General features: G+C 30.5%; 3 protein-coding genes across 3 annotated transcripts; 1 reads left to right on the forward strand and 2 right to left on the reverse strand.

Annotated features, from left to right (window-relative positions):
- The first annotated feature begins 4,855 nt into the window (after positions 1-4,855).
- Positions 4,856-5,900, forward strand: LOC101492536 (germin-like protein subfamily 3 member 2). The gene has a single exon (XM_004497103.4). The coding sequence runs from the start codon at positions 5,063-5,065 to the stop codon at positions 5,690-5,692; it is 630 nt and encodes a 209-aa protein (XP_004497160.1). The 5' UTR covers positions 4,856-5,062; the 3' UTR covers positions 5,693-5,900.
- A 1,058-nt stretch (positions 5,901-6,958) lies between these two features.
- On the reverse strand, positions 6,959-9,448 carry LOC101492200 (protein trichome birefringence-like 36). Its single transcript, XM_012714787.3, has 5 exons — positions 9,054-9,448; positions 8,378-8,549; positions 8,118-8,299; positions 7,636-7,794; positions 6,959-7,454 (listed from the first exon to the last, which is right to left on the reverse strand). The coding sequence occupies exons 1-5, from the start codon at positions 9,395-9,397 to the stop codon at positions 7,154-7,156; spliced, it is 1,158 nt and encodes a 385-aa protein (XP_012570241.1). The 5' UTR covers positions 9,398-9,448; the 3' UTR covers positions 6,959-7,153.
- Positions 9,449-14,103: 4,655 nt separating this feature from the next.
- Positions 14,104-20,173, reverse strand: LOC101491864 (diphosphomevalonate decarboxylase MVD2, peroxisomal). Its single transcript, XM_004497102.4, has 10 exons — positions 19,741-20,173; positions 19,048-19,246; positions 17,324-17,387; positions 17,161-17,224; positions 16,998-17,078; positions 16,160-16,246; positions 15,560-15,717; positions 15,398-15,446; positions 14,722-14,843; positions 14,104-14,623 (listed from the first exon to the last, which is right to left on the reverse strand). The coding sequence occupies exons 1-10, from the start codon at positions 19,957-19,959 to the stop codon at positions 14,401-14,403; spliced, it is 1,266 nt and encodes a 421-aa protein (XP_004497159.1). The 5' UTR covers positions 19,960-20,173; the 3' UTR covers positions 14,104-14,400.
- Positions 20,174-22,088: the final 1,915 nt, after the last annotated feature.

Here is a 22,088-nt window from a genome sequence, read left to right on the forward strand (position 1 = left end):
ACCATTCTCTAAATAATAAAACTATTACAAAAAATTATTTTTGACTTTGCTCTCTAGAGTTCTTGAAAGAATTCATCTTGAACTTATCAAGGCTGTTAATCCTTGTGGCGTTCTTTTTGGCTTATCAATCCCAAGATTGTGGCGCCATTTTGTTCTTTGTTTCGTTGCTGAATAATAATATTGAGTTTCATTTACATCAAACCCTAATACTCCAATTCTTCCAATTTTCGTGATCAATAACCTGCGTTCATATCTCGAGTTCTATATATTGTTTTTCGGTGATTCAAAAGCCTAACTTGTGTTTCAAAATGTCATCTTTCACCTCGTTTTGGAATCGGCCGAATCGGAGTTTTGCAGCGCCATTTATCGCGTTCTCCAGCTATACGCGATTTTCACTCAAATTTGTAAGTTTCCGACCTAGAACGATCGTTAAAGTGAACTATGACTATTAGGATCGTATCACTCATAGGCCTAATATTTTGTTAATTGAAAAAAAATTTGAAAAATTTTCGAAATTTATTTTTCTCGAAAAGATATAGGAAAATTTTTTCAAAAAAATCTAAAATATTTTTTCTCGAAAAATTTTGTAATCAAAATCGAAAAATTATTTTTTTGAAAATATCGATTTGTTTTTGAAAAAATGGGTCCACTAAACACACAAAATTTTAGGGGTCTTTTAAACATTAAATTCTTTTGTCCCTCCAACATGTGAACAAAGGCTAATAATTAGTGGACTTGTGAAATTGACAACTCTAATTATAATATATTAAAATAGATTCTCAAATACCATTACGATAGATCGTCAAACATTGTGCAACTTCATTAAAATATTATCACATAATTTTTTTTTTGATGTGACACATCTAAGAGGCACTCTTTCATTCTTCTTATTATTCTATACTTGCAATTTACTTATTACTATTTTTAACTATTTTTGCATATAATATTTTATTGAACTATTCATGTGTCATGAATTACAAATTACAATACAATTAATATTAGTTATTCGACACTCCTCCATCATTATTTATGATGATTCTTCCTATGGTTTGAACTCTCCAATTAATATATTAAGTCTTTAAACATTTCTCAATAAATATATACAAGACTACCAAAAGTTATTCTATATTGTATATTGCTTATGTCTATCAAAAGTAGGAAAACAATGACTAGTGTGCTTAAGTCCACATGTAACTCTTTATATTGAAATTTAAGTTAGATAGATTGTCGAAAATTTTATACTTTATTACATCAAATTCGTGTTTTTTTTTATATGCTCATTTTACAGGCTTTTAAACTTTGGCTAATGCTAACAAGTACCTTTATACAAATGTTTTCAAGGCTCTTGTTAAGGAAACAAAAATGAAAGTTTTCTACTGAAAAAAAAAAATACCCTATACCCCTGGCATTTTAAAATCTTGAAAACACAAATTTTAATATATTTTTAATTGACTTTTTTTATTTTTAGTTCTTAACAAGTGCTCTCGGTAAGGGCACTTGTTAGCATTTCCCTCAAACTTTTTTCTTTTAGATAAATAAAACATGTGAGAATTTTTATATTTTTTGAATTTACATATTTGAGTTTTAATTCTATTTACATGTTATGATATATTTGTGGTCAATTGTTGTGTTGATATTTGGTCCAAATAAATCAATGCTTTTGTCTAAATTGTGTTTATATTTCATTACAGAGTATATTATGTGTCATCCAATATATTTGTCGAATATATGTTGGAACTTAAAACAAGTTTCTAACACCAATACACATCTTTTACATTTTAGTAATAATAAGAGTAAGTTATACAAAATTATATGATGACAACTATATAATATTTCACACCTCATTTTTATAGACATATGGAGTCCAAAAATGTAGCACATAACTTTCAAAGATTCTTTAGATGAGGAATAATAAATACTTCTTGTCTATAAGATAAACCTATCCCACATTTTTTGTTTCTATAAAAACTTTAATTTCTTCAAATTGAATATTGCATAGTATCATCATGGAAAAAATAATTCATGTTTTAATGAAAAACTAGAGAATAACTCGCGCGTTGCGCGGTAGAATTTAAATTACTGAATATAAAATAACAATAATATGTAATTTAAAAGTAATGTTAATTTTATTTTACAGTAGAATATACTCAAGTGTTTATGTACTTAAAAATAAACATATTTTTGAATAATTATATATAAGCTAGGTTTGCTTTAGTACAAAAGAAAAAGTAAAATATTGTTGACTAATACAATTCTTGCAAAATGTATTTAAATGTGGAATTTGTTTATTCAAACTTTTTTATTTTATTGAAGTGGTTCTTCTAATAATATATTTGTTAAATAGTTATGTATTTCTTTATTGTTAAAGTTATACATTTAGCTATAATATTTTTTTTTTATTTTATATAATTTATATTAGTTTTGAAACATTAGATTTATAAATTTATGTACTTTTTCACGTTTTCAATTTCATTAAAACTGAAATTATATAATATATGAAATAATTGTACATGGACAAATGAAAATGTTTGCATTATATATTGAAGAAACAAAACATAATATAATAGAAGATGAATTTTGAATGTGCCACATCAGAATTTTGGTGAGTTGATAAATATTAGAGGATGTGGTATAGATGAAGAATTTTGGAGGTTCTGTTTTAATTATTATAATAGAATGATTTGGGTTTTTTTAATTAAAAAAAATATTGTGGGAGACACATTCAACCTAGGAAAAAACTCATTTCCTATGCAATAATATTGATATATGATATTCAACAATAATTGACAATATAAAAACAATATTATTGAAGTATCCTTGAACTAAGAGTGTGTCACACAAACAATTGTACCTGAGTTGCATTTCATAATGTCGTTATTATTGTTTGAACTTAGAATTTATAAGAAAATGGTTGGAAATTAAAAGATAGATCTTGATGTGTGTATGTAGTCGAACTTGCATTGGCATGATTTGTACTTTTTTGTATGAGTTATTGAAATGAAAGTTTTGATGAGTAATTATAGCTGTTTAAGTGTATTGATGATTCATTGAGTGATAAATTAAAACTGAAATTATATAATGTATGAAATAATTGTACTTGGACAAATGAAAAGGTTTGCATTATATATTGAAGAAATAAAACATAATAGAATATAAGATGAATTTGAAATGTGCTACATCATAATTTTTTAGAGTTTTCAAATATTAGAGGATGTGGCATAGATAAAGAATTTTGGAGGTTCGATTTTAATTATTATAATAGAAGATAATAGATAATAGATAGCTCATTTTTAGTGAGATCTATAAAATATATAATTTTATCTCACGTCACTTATTAGATAACTCAAAATAATATTTAAATCAAATAGAGAAATATAATTTAGAATTAGACCAATAATTTATTATTAAAGTATATAGTTCTTTAAATTTAATTTATATTGTTTATCATGCATTTTTCTGTTTCTTCGTATTATATCATTGTTGATATGGAATTAAAAGAAAATTTATATGTTCCCTGAAATATTAAATTTGTTTTGTATGGTTATATACAAAAATATATTTTTAACTTTTTTTTAAATATCATAAATTGTTTCAATACTAGAAAAAAAAAAGTTATCTCAAACATATTTTCTAAGTATTTTTTGTATTATATAGAACTTGTTTCGATATACCAAAGTAGTATCACATTACTTAAAAAATGATTTTAAAGGTAATTTATAAACATATGTATTCTTCAACTCATAGTGACACTTTTGCTAAGAAAGAAATCATGAGACTTTCCATAAATTGTTGTTAAATTGTATGTATAATATTAGAAAATATTTAAGAAAGTTATAAAATTATATGTTTACCTGCGCAATGTTTGGGTCTTAGTGCATATTTGACATATTTGGATGTTGTCGAATAAAATTGATTTTGCTTCAAGAATTGATTCTAATTTGAAGTTATAATTTATAACTTTTGAGTCAAAACGTGATTTTTACACTGAAATTTATCATTAAACTCAATTTTGTATGAATATTTTCAAACATAAATCACTTTACATTCAACTCAATTTTAATCAAAAATCAATTCATTCAAAATCAATTTTAATCACCACAAAATCAAACATACAAAACTTTCACTTAAAAAACATCCCAAAGCTTTTTCTTACAAACATTTACCTTAATGGGTTATAACTTTTACCTAAGTCCCATGGAGATGCATGCAAAACTTAGCGGAAGCATGTATTGTCATTTTAGCATTGCTTCATGTGACACAACACATCACATCACATCTTTTTAACATACTTTTATTATTAAGTTAAATCTCACCAAATAGAAAATGAGTAGTACATGTTGTTGGGTCCCAACACATGTGACACAAGGGATGTTATAATCCAATGCTATACCAAATGTTAGTTAAGAGATATTATGATGCAATGCTATACCAAGTTGTTTGGAGCATAGAAGAGTTTTATTTTGTCTAATAGAATGAATCTTCACCCTTCTTTAGATTAGTGTTCTTTAAGCAATAACAGGATCAGTGGAAACAACTCAGCTGCCGTCCTCACTATGACCAATTCTTTTGCTTACAAGTCAATGCAATGAATAAATAAAGCAAATAATGAGTTGGTGGATGCTGTCATTTATTGCTTCTAACGAACTAATGCCCCTTTATAGTTGTGTACAGAGGATTTTTAGTGTATCAACAAAAAAGTTGTCAGATAAAATGATTATCTTCAAAAATATAGAAAATTGAATATGCACTTTAATATAACTTAATTTTACACAAACATTCAATAAATTTTTTATATTCTATAGTTATTTTAAAATTGCAGTTATAAAGTCAGAACATGTGAAAATATCAAGCGTTCTCATTTGAGGTTGTTTTACACCAACCACACATCTTCATTAAACTCAAAAAATATCCCTATAAATATGGTACTCAATAATTGATGGAACAATTTGTGAAGCATATAGTCTTTTGACTCAACAAACTCATTCATCCGAAACAACCGTACACACCTCTTTCCAATAACATCTATATTGATACTACAACAAATAGTTAAGTTTCAAGAACAATGATCAATAAAGTGATTATCCTTTTAGTTATTATGCTTTTCACCATTTCTGCATTTTGTTCTGATCCAGATCCAGTTATGGATTTCTGCATAGCCAAATCAACAGACAACAGTTTCACCTGCAAAAACTCATCAACAGCAACGGTTGAAGATTTCACCTTCTCTGGTATAAAAGTTCCAGGAAATTTCAAAGAAACTGGTTTTGCTTCAATGGGAGTGAATTCAAATATTTTTCCAGGTTTAAACACACTTGGAATGTCTTTTGTTAGAGCAGATTTTGATGTTGGTGGTGTCAATGTTCCACACTTTCATCCAAGAGCAACAGAGGTTGCTTTTGTTCTTGAGGGAAAAATTTATTCAGGATTTGTTGATACTAAAAACAAGATTTTTGCTAAAGTTTTGGAGAAAGGAGAGGTTATGGTTTTTCCAAGAGGACTTGTGCATTTTCAAATGAATGTTGGAGATGTTCCTGCTACTATTTTGGGGAGCTTTGATAGTCAAAATCCTGGTTTGATGAAAATTCCAAATGTTGTTTTTGGATCTGAGATTAAAGATGAGCTTTTGGAAAAGGCTTTTGGATTCACTTCTAAGGAGCTTTCTAAGTTAAAGAAGAGGTTTTCTCCAAGCTAAAAAATGCAATTTTTATGTTTATGGTAGAAATTTTTATATGATATACTTTTTGTATAATAACATTCTTGTGACTATAGTTGAAAAATACATCATCACAGTGGAAAATTATTAGATTGATTTGTAGTTAATTGTTTTATTAATTCATTCCTTCAGGAACTGTATTTTATTTATAATAACTGAGTTAAAAAGATTAGAAATTTGAGTTGAAGTGTTATTTTTTAAGCGACAAGTAGTAAAGTGTTGGAGTTTGTTTCCAAGCTTCTGGAATTTTGTGTTCATATTTTATAGTTATTAAAGTCAATAATATTTGCTTTTTTTTTTTGTGTTCATATTTTATAAGTCATCAAATGATCAAAGTCAATAATTATACACGTTTGGCACAAAAGCTTGAAAATCAAAGGAGTGGTTGGAGGAGATATATTTGACATGAGTGTCTTTATATTTACTTTCCCATTCTGCTAAGCTTAATTAGTTTCTGCCAGGGTGTGCTTTTATCCTAAGGCATCGTTTTCAAGAGGTTGAAACTGCTCCAAATGCTCCTTTTCAAATGACTCTCATGCCCTTGTTTGGTTGTTGCAATCACTTGACCAGCATTTTACTTTTCCATGCTTGTCTATGTATAAAGTTTTTATTGGTGAACCAAACAAGCCATGGGCCATGATTATATAGCCTAAATGAGGACATTGTGTTTTTCTTGTGTAATATTATAGTTCAAGTTTGTATCCCTTTCATTGCATTTAAAAAACAAATGTTATTTCATTGTCTCATATACAAATCTTTGAAAAGAAAAATAGAATGAAAATAGGAGACATTTTATAATTAAAAAAGCTAAATTAAAAAACCAAAAGAAATAGAAAACGTTTTCTCAAACTACGTAAATCTAGTTTCTTTCCTTTTTCTAATTTCAACCGAACAAAAATGTTTATCCTATGAATCACTAACATTATACATAACACGACACTAATATTAACATGGACACCGAACACGACATTAATAGTGACACATATACATCAATAGTAATTTAAGATCTGAAAGTAATTGAATATAACTACATGTGGCGGTGTCGTATCAATGTCAGACACTAACATATGTCGAATATGAACACACCACACCTTCAATTGAAATGTTAGTTGCTATTTAGTTCCATAACAATATTAGAAGCCTAGCAGGTGTCCGAGGTGGCTTTGATGAATCCATGCTACTTGTTTTTAAGGTTATTGTTTGGCTACTAAGGAAAGAAAAGCTTTTTTCTTGTGGAAATCAAAATGACAAATGCAAGCATAGTGTTATTGATCATATAACATTAATAACAAAAAAGACACCTTAAACAACCATGTTCTTGCAGGAGTAACCATAAATAAAAGACTCTAGATAATAAAAATAAACTCAGATAATTAAAAATCAAAACAACCATGTTCTTACATTTTTCTCCATAAAATCCATTCCATTTTTCAGTCATAGTTAAAGCCATGCATTCAACATCTCATTCCAAATATCAGGCACACCAGGAAGGCACCAATGGCTGCAATCAGAGGAAATTCCAGTACCTTGTTTCTGTCTTTCTTCTTCACTTATTGCCTTACTATACACTGAAGGATGTCCATCTCTTCTAAAAGCTGTCATTGTTGTAATATCTTGTAGATATACTGGAAATCTCATTCTCTTCACCACTCCTTTTAGCACAACGAGTGGTTCAGGAACATGTAAGTGGCTGAAAAATTGTATAGGCTGTCTTTGATTGTAACATTTCCAACCATTTTGTCTGCGTAAAAAGGAAAGGCTTAAATATGTTATAGAGAATAAAAGAAAGAGAATTAGGTATATTACATAAACTAAAAACATACTTAAACTGAAATGAAAGAAACTAGAGACACTAAGTAAAGCAACAATAAAACGACGACAATTTTAGTATGTTTCGATTAAGCAATAAAAATTGATAGTACCTGTTATGTCTAGGTGACATGCTTCTAAAAACGACTCGGGTTTTTCGAGGGTCCAAATTTAGATCCACCCATCTTGCCCATGTACTGAGTCCTTTCTCGTAAGCAACCATTGGATTCATGTTTGTGATGATACTATTTCCCTCCATGTAATAATCCCACCTGAAATTAATCACAAAAACCGCAGGTAAGGTAAAGGATGCCTACACTTATAAACACGTTTTCAGGTTGTCTGATAACCGGTGGCCGAACAAATCTTGGATAGAGTCTATACCATCTTAGAATTTTTTTCGAGTCTAACACATTTTTAAAGTAAAAGATCTCTCTACATATAAATACTTTTCCAAGTCATATCTAATAAATCAAATGTGGAACTTTTAAGATGATCAAATGACATCATTTGCTGATAATTAAATTATGGAAGAAAATAAATGATACTACATTCAATTGAAGTGGAAAACTAGAGAATGAGAAAGCTTTCTTACGAGCTTGTTTGACCAGAGTGAGTCCACCAATGAGCTGAATCAAACACAAGAATATCAACTCCTTTCCAATACATTGCATTCTCTTCAATCAAATCCAAATGTAGAATTCTCTTATTATTAGACCCTTTCTTCAGCTCCACTAATAGTGGTGCCCAAAAGAACTCAATTGATGTCTCAAAATCCTATAAGTGAACATGTAAGTAAGTAAATCATTTTTAGAATTAAAAAATTGTGGAGATTTAGATTGATTAATGTCCTACCATAGCATTGAAGGACATTAAAGGACCATTATATGTCACCCTCTTCTTGTCAGTTGGAATAACTCCCTGAACTAAACATACAAGGGATTCCCATTGGTTTCTCATTATAGAATCACCCACCAACATTATTCTCTTTCCCCTCATTTTACCAAGAAACTTCAGTGCATCAAACCTGAACATGTCATCAACAAGTCAAAATTATCAACAGTATTAATATTCGTTTGTCTCAAATTGTTTATTATTTAATAAATACATTTTTTAATAAAAAAAATTTAGGTATCTTAATCTAATGTATATTTTCTACCTAACTCCTACTAAAATAAGTATAACTAATTGTTTTGTCTTCAGACGTGTGCATTATCTTAAACAATAAGACTATTTTCCAATAAGTACATTTTCATACTAGCTATCAGCACAAGTTGTAGGTGTTTGAGCCTCTTAACCATTTGGTCGAGGGTTCGATTCGTAGCTAGAAAAACATATGTTAAGAGAGGTCAATCCCTTAAAATGATTTTAGTTATCTCGATAGATTAGTCTCTAAAATTACGCACAGAGAATACCTTGTTTACCCAAAAAGTACTAGCTAGGAAACAAGCAATAAGATATTGACGATGCAATACAAAAGCATACATAAGAAAACAAAAGGGTAACAATGTGAAAAATGCTTCATCATCACCTTGGGATGGAGCAACCAGATGGCTTCCACTTCCATTTCTCATAATCTGAATCTGGCCGTCCATTCTTTTGACAAGTAACTGCAGTGGTGAGATAAGGACAGTTGGAATCGTAAAGAGGGTAAGATTCATCAAAAACCCATTTTCCAACTGATAAGTCACATTTCTTCCATGAATCACTATAAGTTTGCACCATGTTGACATCTTCAGCTTCTTCAGAAGAAAGCCAGTTGGGCACATACCCTGGATTGATCAGTGATAATGTGCATTGGAACAAGCCTAGTAAGGTGCTGAGGAAGAAGAATAAGAAGAAAAATGATAGCAAATGAAGGTTTGGTTTTGCCATTGAAGAAGGCTAAAGTGAGAGCATAGTGATGGTTGTGAAGAAGTTTTGTAATTTAGAAGAGAAGGGCCTTCTTTAAAGTGTTTGATCAAGGCATGACTTACGGTGTTGTGGACCATGCAAATTATGTTACTTTTACTGATTGCCATTGATTGATGAGAAATCTCTGTAGCAATGACACTTTTCTTCCTCTTTTTACTGAGAACCTTTATTAATATTACTATATCAATCAAAATTGCTTCAACACATTAGCTGTTGATTTCAATATTCACAAATCCTCTAAATCATTTAGACCAAAAAGCATTAAACTGTCATAATCATTGATGGCAACTAACTTCGAACAATGTTTACTTGATAATACTACTAATTTTAAAATGCACAGTTGAAACCGATACAGTTCCATGCAAATAAAAGTTTTTTAAATAATAATCCTCACCATACCAGAAGGGATGCTGATGTTCTTCGTATTCCTGTTGGGGGGTTCAGAAGAACATACCTCCTTCAGCTTAATGCCATCTAGTTTATGGTAAATAGTTCCTTTGCAGAACTTAAAGAACTACAGTGTAGTATCACATCTACTGAAACTTTAGTATTGATTCCATGGGTCAACTATATTAGGCTACATGCAAGTGTATCTATCCATGCAAGCGTTGCAATGCAGTGCTGCTTGTTAGAGGAGTAATACAGTGGAATGTGGACAATTTTTCTGTTATGCAGAACTAAGCGAGAATTATCAGAAGCGTTGCAAAAAAACTATTGGCTGCGGCGTTACTTATCTGTAGGTTTGAACAAAATGTTATATATAGGGATCACTCCACAAGGTAAATGGACATGCCAAGTACTATGCAAGTGAAAAGAACTCTAAATCAAAATACATAAAAAGGAAAGAATTAAATTTGTTGAAAATATATTTATAATCTTTATATTTATTACATATCGTGTAAATAAGGATAATATCTCATATTTAATTTTGTATTTATTGTCTTTAGTCTATATAAAACCGACTCCATTGTGTAGTTCAGACACACGTTTCACCATATTTCTCTCATTTTCTCTTATTCAACATGGTATCTAGAGCCTATTAAGAGAGACGACCCTATACCATGATTACCCCGGGATCCGCTGCCCTTTGATGAGATTTTTTTTCGGTAAACCATGTCCCAATTCTAGTTTACCCCTTCGTTGTCGCTTTTCGTTTATTTTTCAGCAAATCAGACGCAGTACTGTTCATCGCGTGTGGTACTGTTCATCGCAAAAAAAAACAAAAAAAAATTCTTTTGTCACTGCTCGTTGCTGGTTTTAGGTAATTGCTTATTGATTATGACTACTTATTAAAATTTTCTTCGGTGGGTAGAGTATTGTCAGAACTCGAGTTCCGTTGTTTCGGCCTCACAAAGTGGTAATTCACCTGTTTGCATCTTACCTTCTCATAGTCCATGGATTCTCGATTGTGGTGCATCTGATCAAATTCGACAATATCTCACAACTTTTGGTTATTTACCAAGGATAGTCTTAGCCAATGGTTCCCAAACACAGTCTCAATGGATTGACACTGTCCAAATCCTCCCTACTTTGTTAGTTACATTTGTCCTTTATGTGCCTGGATGTCCATTTAATTTAATTTTTATCAGTTGATTAACTCATTCTCATGATTGTGTTGTCACATTTACTAATTGAAATGTTACTTTTCAAGATCAAATATTAGGACAACAAAGTGGTGTCGGATGTGAGTCTAATGGCCTTTATTATCTCTCAAACTCATCAACGACATGCCCTACCACATATTCCCCTCTTACTATACATGCTCAGTTAGATCATCCGAGTTTTCCCAAACTATAATAGTTAGTACCTAATCTAATCAAATTATCTAGCTTAAATTGTTAGTTGTGTCAGTTAGGAAAACACACTCGTAGTCATTTCCCTTATTGAGCTAATAAATGAGCTTCGTCCCTGTTTGCTTTAGTTCACACAAATGTTTGAGGTCCTTTTCGTACTATTTTCACTCTTGAGTCTAGATATTTTGTTACCTTTATCGATGATTTTTTCCGTTGTACGTGGTTATTTTTAATGAAAAATAGGTATGAATGGTTTTCTATTTTTGAACAATTTTATAAGAAAATTAAATCTTAATTTGGTATATCCATTCGCACTTTGGGCAGTATAATGCCCGTGAATATTTGTCCCATCAATTTCAAAATTTTATGACATCTAACGACATTCTTCATCAAACATCTTGTGCTCATACACCTTAACAAAATGGAGTAGCCGAACGCAAAAATCGGCATATTATTGAAACCACTCGTACTCTCCTTCTTCATGGTAATGTACCATCTCGCTTTTGGGGCAATGTTGTTCTAACGGCGCATTATCTTATAAATTGCATTCGTCTATTCTTGATAACAAAGTCCCTCACTCGATCCTCTTCCCTCGTACCCCTCTTCACTCACTTCCTCCTCGTGTCTTCATGTCTACATGTTTTATCCACAATCTCACTCCTAGTCTTGACAAACTTCAGCTCGATCACTAAAATGTGTCTTTCTTGATTATCATCGGTCCCAAAAAGGTTATTGTTGTTGTTCTCCTACTCTTCGACGATATCTCATATCGGTTGATGTCACATTTTTTGAGTTTGCTACATACTATGAGTCGCTTCCTGACCCTTTGTCTGCAACTATTCATGTGGACCTACCAGAGTCTGTTTCACCTTCTCTTTTACCACTAGAACTTATTACGTATGTCCCACCTGAAACACCTCTGGTGGCCCCTCCTGTTGTCCCACTTGAGACTCCTCTTGTAGATCCTCCAATCGTACAACCTCTTCAGACATATCGTCGTCATCAACCATCATCCATTATACATGTCTCTACACTTGTTCTTGATACCGAGGTCAATCCAAACGCTCCTTCGTCGCCACCTCCTCCTTTATCGGATTCGACCCTTGATATTCCTATTGCTATTTGTAAAGGTATATGTCTTACTCGTAACTCATCCCCTCGTTACATTGGTTTGAGTTACTATCGTATTTCTCCTTTGCATTATACTTGTTTGTCTTCTTTGTCTTCTATTTCTATTCCTAAATCTTCAGGTGAAGCTTTATCCCACCCATAGTGGAGACAAGCAATGATTGACGAGATGTGTGCACTTCAAAGTAGTGGTACTTGGGAATTGGTTCCTTTACCATCTAAAAAGTCTTTAGTAGGATGTTGTTGTCTTTATACGGTAAAGTTGGTCTTGATGATAACATTGATCGTTTTAAAGCTCGTTTGGTGGCAAAAGGGTCTCAAATTTTTGGCCTCAATTACAATGATACTTTCTCCCCTGTAGCTAAGATGGCCTCTGTTAGACTACTCCTCTCTATTGTAGCCATCAAACATTGGTCTCTGCACCAACTTGACATTAAAAATGCTTTTTGCATGGTAACCTTGAAGAAGTGTATATGGAGCAACCACCTGAGTTTGTTGCTCAAGAGGAGTCCTCTACCATGGTTTGTCGACTTCAGATGCTTCTTTATGGTCTTAAACAGTCTTCTCGAGCTTGGTTTGACAGATTTAGCACATCAGTGCAACAATTTGGTATGATTCAAAGTGAAATTGGTCGTTCTCTTTTCTATTGCCACTCAATCCAAATGTGCATTTACTTGATTGTCTATGTAGATAATATTGTCATAACTGGTATTGATCAGCAGAGCATACTCCAGTTGAAACAACATTTATCTCATCAGTTTCAAACCAAAGATCTTGGCAAGTTCCGCTACTTCTTTGGTATTAAGGTAGCCTAATCTAAGGACGAATTAGTAATTTCACAAAGGAAATATGCCATGGATATTCTTGAAGAGACAGGTTTATTGAATGTCAAGTCGGTTGACACTCCTATGGATCTATTTTCAGATTCAAGAAGATACAGAAGATTGGTTGGTATATTAAACTACCTCACAGTCACCCGTCCAAACATTTCTTTTGCAGTCAGTGTGGTAAGCAATTCTTAAACTCTCCTTGTCAAGAACAATGGGATGATGTAATACAAATCTTGAAATAATTAAAGGTGCTCCAGGAAAAGATCTAATTTATGAAAACAGAGAACATACTAGATAGTTGGTTATTCAAATGTCGATTGGGCAGTCTCACCCATTGATAGGCAATCCACTTCTGGGTATTGTGTACTTGTTGGAGGAAACTTAATATCTTGGAAGAGTAAGAAACAAAGTGTAGTTGCAAGATTTAGCGTTGAAGCTGGATACAAGACTATGTCATTAGTGACCTGTGAGCTCATTTGGTTGAAACAGTAACTCAAAGAGCTTCAATTTGAAGAGGCAACACAAATGACATTAATCTTGATAATCAAGCAGCATTGCACATTGCCTCTAATCCGGTTTTTCATGAGATGACCAAATATATTGAAATAATTGTCACTTTGTAAAGAAGAAGATTGAATCAGACAACATCACCACTAGCTTAGTTAATTCCAATAATCAATTGATAGATATATTCACTAAGTCCCTGAGAGGTCATCGAATCAGTTATATATGTAACTAGTTTGGTGCATATGATTTATATGCACTAGCTTGAGGGAGAGTGTTGAAAATATATCTATGATTTTTATATTTTTATTACATATCATGTAAATAGAGATAATATCTCTCATATTTATTTTTGTATTTATTGCCTTGAGTCTATATAAAACCAACTCTGATGTGTAGTCTAGACACATGGTTTCACCATATACTCTCATTTTCTCTTATTCAACAAAATAAAAGGTGCTTAATTCATTACAGTGAAGGACAATACTTATTTTTCTCACAGAAAATAGACTAACTAGATTTGAAAATAAGAATTACAGATATATAAAAGAAAAACACAAACTGCGAACTTGGAATGAACAAATAATCATGCCATGGGTACCACAGGCTTCCTTGAAAGGGTCCTCTAAGAAAAATATTTCAGGCTGATAAAGCCTATGGTTAATCCTGATGAAGAGTAGATCAACCATGGGAATATTTCCCATGAACCTTATTTGGGTAGCCCATTTTCACTGTTGAGAAGAGCTTGACTTTCATCAGAAAGCAAAACAGGTCCCCTTCCTGGTCTGGTGCATATAAAGTAACTGACTTCCCCCTTGTACTTTTGTGATGGAATATTATCTTTAATTTCTGGAGGTGGAGGCAAAGTTTCTATGTCTGGTATTCCATTGATCCCAGCATCTTTTGCAATTGACTTGTCACCAATAATGTAACTGGAGGGGGAAGAGTATTGCAGGTAAATAAGAAACTCAAAAGATTGACAAAAATCTTAAGAATAATATGCACACAGCTACCAAAACTTAAAAAGCACCTGTTTAGGTCATCTGAATTTGGAGGGAAGTAGTAAAGCAGCCTCTGAATCAAAAGGGTAGCAGCTTTTCTATTACGTGCAATTAGAACTGCATTCGGCCCTGCATCAAACGTATAAGCTACCTGCACATCAAAACTAGCCATTAATATTTAACAGGAAAGCTAAGGATTTGTACACGTTAGTTTGTTTATATGTGCCCGCCTAATAAATATGTATAGCCAAACAGGCTGTGTATATACACATTATTCATGCGGACATTAATGCATATATACAGAGGGCATAAGGTCATAGGAAACTCCAGTTGTGGAATAAAAGTTTAATGAAATACTTGATAAAATGAGAGGAACAAAGATATTAGGTTAAATCGGTCAGTGAAGATTGCTCGATGCCTGTACTTCACATCAGGTGGCTCATTGAGTTACCCTGATATCTGAAAGGAACTAAGGAATTGCTACTAATGTATTGAAGCATGATGACTCGAAATATTGGCTCAACGTTTGAATTATAAATTAGTAAGAACTTTTTTGAAAAATCAATTGGTTATTATAAAACAACAAAGGAAATTTCTTTTTATTTTAGCATATTCAATTATTGTTAACCATAAATTAGACAAAATTTGACCCTAGGAATAAACCTTTCTGCATGAGAAATATATGACCAAGAAAGTAATTCAAACCTGGGGAGCTTCTTCTGAACGGTTCCACTTTTCGACAATGCTGATTATCCTGAAGTGAAATAGAATAATTGATAATAAATTAGAACAGAAATGTGCCACACTTGTTTGATCTTATAAAACTAACATAATAGTCATAAATAACTGTCAATTATCAGAACCTACCTATGGGATGTATCATTCATGTAAAATATAGGGGGACTCGTATCCAGACAGACAGCATGAAACTGATTGCTATCGGTACAGGTGAGTTGTGAAAAAGATGCAAAATCACGGTTTCTGATGGCTTCTTCCATTTTCAGTATTCTCTTTGGCACTACTTCCTATTGTGGTTCAAATGAGAAAAAGACATGAATAAGAAGTAATCAAACGTCAATTACCATGACATAATTGTTGTTTATATAATAACAATGACAGAAAAACACAACTTTCATTTATTGCCAATTAACAACAGTATTTAAATTCACATTTACAATTTGAGAGAGAAATAATGGAAAATAAATTCCACCATTAACAAGAGTAAGATGCTTGAAAGTAGAGGTCTTGTATGAAATTAAAAAAAAAAACAAAAAATATATATATATCTATATCTCCTTGATTTTAATATTTAAAACCGCATAATGAGAAGATTCTTGGAAAAAAGAGGGAGGAGGGGGGAGACTATATATATTCTATAGTAGTTATTGAGGAAGGTCTCTACTTTAATACAAAGAACTCCTCATCCAACATGGTTGATGCAAAAATTGTACAAAGGGAATGTATTACCTTAGCTCTATGCTGTAAAAGCAAACTTGTTTCAACACTCTCACGCATTCCTGAGGTGCTGCTTGTTTCCTTTTGCCGAGAGCTAACCTAGAAATAAATAATGAGATGGGAATATTGAGCAAAGTATGACATGAGTTAATACAATAGTGTAGATCCATAGTGCTTAGGTGAAATGGAAACATCTCATTTACAAGATAAAAGGCACTGCTTAGGAAAATAAAAAACTCAATGTGGAAAATCTAGCACAGCTATCATATCATTTGCACATCAGCACTTTCTACAACTTAAAGCATAAACTTTTTATTGTCTGAGGCATAAGAAGCAAGATGGTAGCGAGAAGCGGCAACCACAACAGAGTAGAAATTGAGAGACAATCCTTTTCTTCAACATTTAACACATTAGGAAACAAAATAATGGACTTTTACCACAATATTTCCCAATTACATTCTTTTATTATGAGATAATATACAAGTATGTGGACGACTTGAATATTAAAAAGAGAAAATTGTAAGCTATTGATATGATTTGAATGCCGTCAAAAAATAGTAAAGCAGTTAAAAACTGTTATGCAGTGTTGAAACAGCAGTTTAGTGAGAGAGTCAAATTCAAAGTTAGGTCATATAGAACAAATATCTTGGCCTACTAGAGAATAATAAGACAAACTAAACCGACTGAAGAAGTGCTTGAGAGAAAGAAATGGGAATCTAGAAATCAGAAGCTATGAGCTTTACATTGAAAAATGACCACACCATACCATTTTTACTGAAATATATTAAAAGTTAAAACGGAACAGCAAACTAATCCATTCAATTAAATGAAGACTAAAAATATGACATACCACAGCAATAACAATAACAAGATCATCCCAATGCTTTTCATCAGCAAGTTGAACTGCAAGACTATCACTTCCATTCTCCTCCTATAAATATCAAAAGAATACAAATTACAAATGGATTTTCAGATGACATAATACCCATAAAATATAAATTAAAAAAACTTACTTTTCCCATTATCCATTTCACAAATCCCCCAAATAAGCTACGGCAAGCACTACCTGATCCTTGCCTGTATATCGTGACAATATTCATAATTGCTACGTACAATCAATACAAGTGTCCAAACAATAACACCTTGCAAATTTAAAGCCATAAAGAAAAGAAAGACCTTGCAATAGCAGATAGCTGGCTTTCGTCTTCTTTGACATTCATTAGCTTCCCAAGGGCATAAACTGCAAAACAGAAAACAGAAGCCATTATGACATACGATGACTAATATAAAGCATAATATAAAATTAATAAGAACCAAGAATCATACTATTGCAACTAAGAAAGCATGGATATTAGGTTGAAATTGCAATTAGACAGAAGAAAAAAAATTGAACATATGTGTATAACACCTTAAAGAATATAAAGTTAGAAGCAATATACCAAAAGATTAATGAATAAAGAATAATGTCCTCTATGAATCCAAACCATGAGACATTAAACACGAAACACTGAATAAGTCTGTTTATCTGGGAAAAAGTTCTACATGGTGGAATAATTAATAGCAATATTACTTCATAGACAACTTATTGATAACTCAATACTTTAGTCCCTAAATTATGGCTAGCATACAATGCAATTCAGGCCAATTGTTACTTGAGTCTAGGGGTGTGCAAAAACATGGTTAATTGGACCATGTTGATAAATTGAATTGCACTGCACCATAATAAACCAAACTATTTAAATGGTTCATGAATTGAACCACATATTTAAAACAATTCGGTTAACCAAACTTAATTAAAAAATTAGTTTAACAATTTTAAAAAAAATTTAACCTCAACTAAGATTTTTTTTCTTACAAAATTTTGGAAATTTATTTTTCTCGAAAAAAAAATAAATCTTTTTTTTCTTGCAAAATTTTTGAGAAAAAAATAGAAACTTTTTTTATATCTATTTTTCTAGAAAAAAAAATCGAAAAGTTTTTGCCAAAAGAATTTCAAAATTATTTTTTCGAAAAAAAAAATTATCGGAAAACTTTTTACATTTATTTTTCTCAAAAAAAAATTGATTGTTTTTTATCAAAAGAATTTCAAGATTCTTTTTTCAAATAATTATTTTGAAATTGATTTTAACTAAAAATTTGTTCAAAATATTAAACTAATTTATATTTATAAACCAGTTTTAAACCGGTTCAGAATTGCACTACACTTGATTTAAAAGTGGTTTTCAATAACTGAACCAAACCATTAATGTAGTGCAATGCAATTCGGTTTTTGCACCATGAACACCCCTACCTGAATCCAATATCCACAGGAAATCTATCATCACTACCAACAATTTTGTTTTCCTGGTCAAAGTTTATTTATCACTGTCCTTTCCATATTTGCTCTAGAATAACCAAAATATTAATAGGGAAAATTGTCAGAGTCACCTTCATGAATTTTCGATAATGAGACTATAGAGTTGAATATAGTTCTCTTCCCTCTAATTTTTTTCCTATAGTTCTTTATCTTAGTATGGCTGATACACTATAATGGGATTGGGACTACTTCAAACAATTCTTAGATCCTCAAACCTATTTCTTGTCACATGCAACTTTAAAACTAATATGTGACCTGTTTGATTTAGATATTAAACCCGCTAAAGCTAATCAATTGAAACCAGATTTGGTGGATTAACACCCATGCAATGCAACCTGCATTAAGCTCAAATGCATGGTAAACTGGTGATTTGTATAATATTGAATTGAATGTGCAAACTGCCAATGGTTTTGCAATTTGGGGAAATGGTGGAAGACTGCAAAGTACTAGCCAATAACCACTACCGAATTCCAATTTGTTTTGACACTCATAAAAACTAATGAATGAAAGAAAGCTTAAAGAAATTAGTATAAAAATGTATTACCAAGACAAGCAAAACCAGCAGCTGATGAAGCCAGTCCAGCTGCAGTGGGGAAGTTGTTGTAGGAAGCAATATGTATGTGAAATTTGCCCCAATCTTCCTTGGTGATCTTAATACCCTTTTTATTATCCTCAACTTCACAAGCGCGAGCGCGTATCTCCCTTAAACAGCTCTGGAATCTTCCCCCAGAAAGAGAAATCTCCTACACTAACCAGCAAAACCAAATTCCACCAATTAAAATTAAAAAGTAAAAGAATGACAGCATCTCAGCACACCCAAACAACACCTCTATGCCTTTTTTTTTACTTAAATATATTTATTCTTAGCTAGAACATAGAAACAAGTATAGAAGGGAGAAAAAAAAATACACTATCAATTTTATTTTTTCTGGTATTTACAAAAGTGTGAAAATAAACAAGCAAGTAAGTAGTACTGTAGTAAACATAAGATATATAGGTACAGAGATAAAAGCTGTAAACATATGCATAATTCCTTCACAACAATGAAGTCAAACTGTATTAATTTCCAGTCCAACAAATGTACATAAAACTGTTAATTAATTCCCTATAGCTCATAAAGAATTATAAATTTTAAAAGACAAATAACAAGTTAATAAAATATAAGCATGCGTAATTAGATAAATTAGTCAAAATTAAATAGAAAAAAAGTTCAAATAAGAAAAGAAAGAAAATGAACCTTGCCATTGAGCCACATGCGATCTTGTTGGAAGGAAGGACTAACAGCAACGGTGGTGGTTGTACAGAGATGATTGGGATCAAGAGTAACACTAATGCTATCATTAACAGGTAAGATTAGGGTTTCATCTCTCTTACCCCAATACTTGATTACAGCAATGTTGGTAGGTGTCTGAGCCGTAACCATCAGTACCCAATTCTGCTGAGAATCACCACCCATTTCCCGAACAACGTAATTTCAAATGCTGAGAAGAAGAATGTGACAGTGATCAGATCAGATCTATGATATATAGTCTAATTAAGTGTTAATTAAGGGAATTAGAAAAAGAAGGAAAAATAAAGCTGTTTATTTAATTTTTATATTTGTATACAAGCATTGGTATTCGGTATTTTTATGGAAATGTAAACAATGTTATAACAACAAACACCCTATTATTTCGGTTCCGTATTCACGGGTTATTTATACTCACTGCTGAACTAACCTATGCTTATTTTATTCATTTTGGATTTGGATTTTCTCTCGCCAACCTCCTTTCTTGTTTTTTCTTCCGCACATCATTCTTTTTTTTAATTAAGTTTCTTTTTTTCCCACACATCCTAATAAGCATGCAATATTAAACTAATTATTTTTTTAGAATAGAATAAATTCATACACAACTTTAATTTTCGAATTCAATTCAAAAAAAACATTCAAACTAATAATATCTTTTAAAATGTTAAATTGACGCATCATATTTTTATATAATAAAATATTAATTTTATCACATCATTTAATAATATGATGTTGCACTTTTAGAATTTTTTATTTATTTATTCTCATCATACTCATTTTTATCTATATCTTTATAATTAAAAAATCAATAATAAAAATATAACTCTCATCACAAACTTGATTTGATTGTTATTTACTTTTTTTTTAATCAATTTCATATAAATACATCATAATATTTTAATAATTAAAATATAACAACTATAAATTACCACAAAATATATAAAAACATAATAATCACATATTAAAAATCAATAATTAAACTTATGCACAAATATTCTAATAAAATTTAAATTAAAATAAAAAAAAATATTGAAACATAGTCATTTAAATTAGCAAGCTTTTGCAAAAAAAAAAAACAGCAAATAATATTTTTTTTTAATGTTTTATTAAATATTTTTAAAATAATATATAATTTGTGTTCATTTTTCTCTTATTAGTGCTCATATACATATTTTATTCCTCTAATATAAAAGAAAATATTTAATCAAAATCAGATCATAGTTTCAATTAACGGCAAAAACAATCATATCATAGTGATGTCTTATCATTCCCAATATTATTTCGTGTTTTTTCTTAAAAAATAGTACTTTGAATTTGTTCATTATATATAATATCAAAAAAGAATAATTAAATCTAAATATTTTTTGAAAAAAACATGTGGCATAACACTTCTAATTAAGAATTAGTTATCGAAAATTTAAATGGAAATAAGACTTGAAACATAAAATATAAGATATAATATTTCATTCAATTAGTAAAAAAAAAAAGATATAGTATTTCATTTTATTAGTCAAAAAAGAATAAATATAAGATATAATAGTTCATTCAATTTCATTCAATTAGTCAAAAAAGAATAAATATAAGACATAGTAGTTCATTTAATTAGTCAAAAAAGAATAAATATAAGATATAGTAGTTCATTCAAGTAGGAAAAAAATAAATAAAGAAATAGTAATACTCAAAGTAAAAAGCAAAAGAAAAATAAAAATAATTATCATATAAAAATCAATACTTACAAATATATCTCAAATCAATGATTGTAAAATATATATTATATTCAAATGTATACAAACAATCATTCAACTTTTTTTAATATTTTTAGAGAGAAAATCATTTGTATCTTATTTTAACTTTTTTATATGTGTATACAACCAAACACTCATATTTTTTATGATATACTTTAGAGTAAAAATCACTAATTTTATTATAATTTTTTTAATTATTTTTATTCAATTTATTCTTCTGTTATACAATTACTGTTTTTATAAATTAAGAAACTTACAAATATTATAAAAAAAATCTAATCAAATTGATACATTTATATATCATAAATATCATCTTCAAACAATTTAAAAAATAATTACAAATTACACTTGCACACTGCCAAATTTATTCACTGTAAACCAGCGCTCTAACTTTTGTCAATGCTTGTAATTCATGGAGTTTTATAATTTTAAGTTTTAACTTTTATTTTAATATAAGGTTATTGTTGAATTAAGAGATTTATTTTAGATATTTTATGGGTTTAGTGGTGATGAAGATTATTATGAATATTGTTTGGGAATCTTAATTTTAAA

The sequence above is a fragment of the Cicer arietinum genome, chromosome 4 (assembly GCF_000331145.2).
Source record: "Cicer arietinum cultivar CDC Frontier isolate Library 1 chromosome 4, Cicar.CDCFrontier_v2.0, whole genome shotgun sequence".
In the NCBI taxonomy this organism is placed as follows: Eukaryota; Viridiplantae; Streptophyta; class Magnoliopsida; order Fabales; family Fabaceae; genus Cicer; species Cicer arietinum.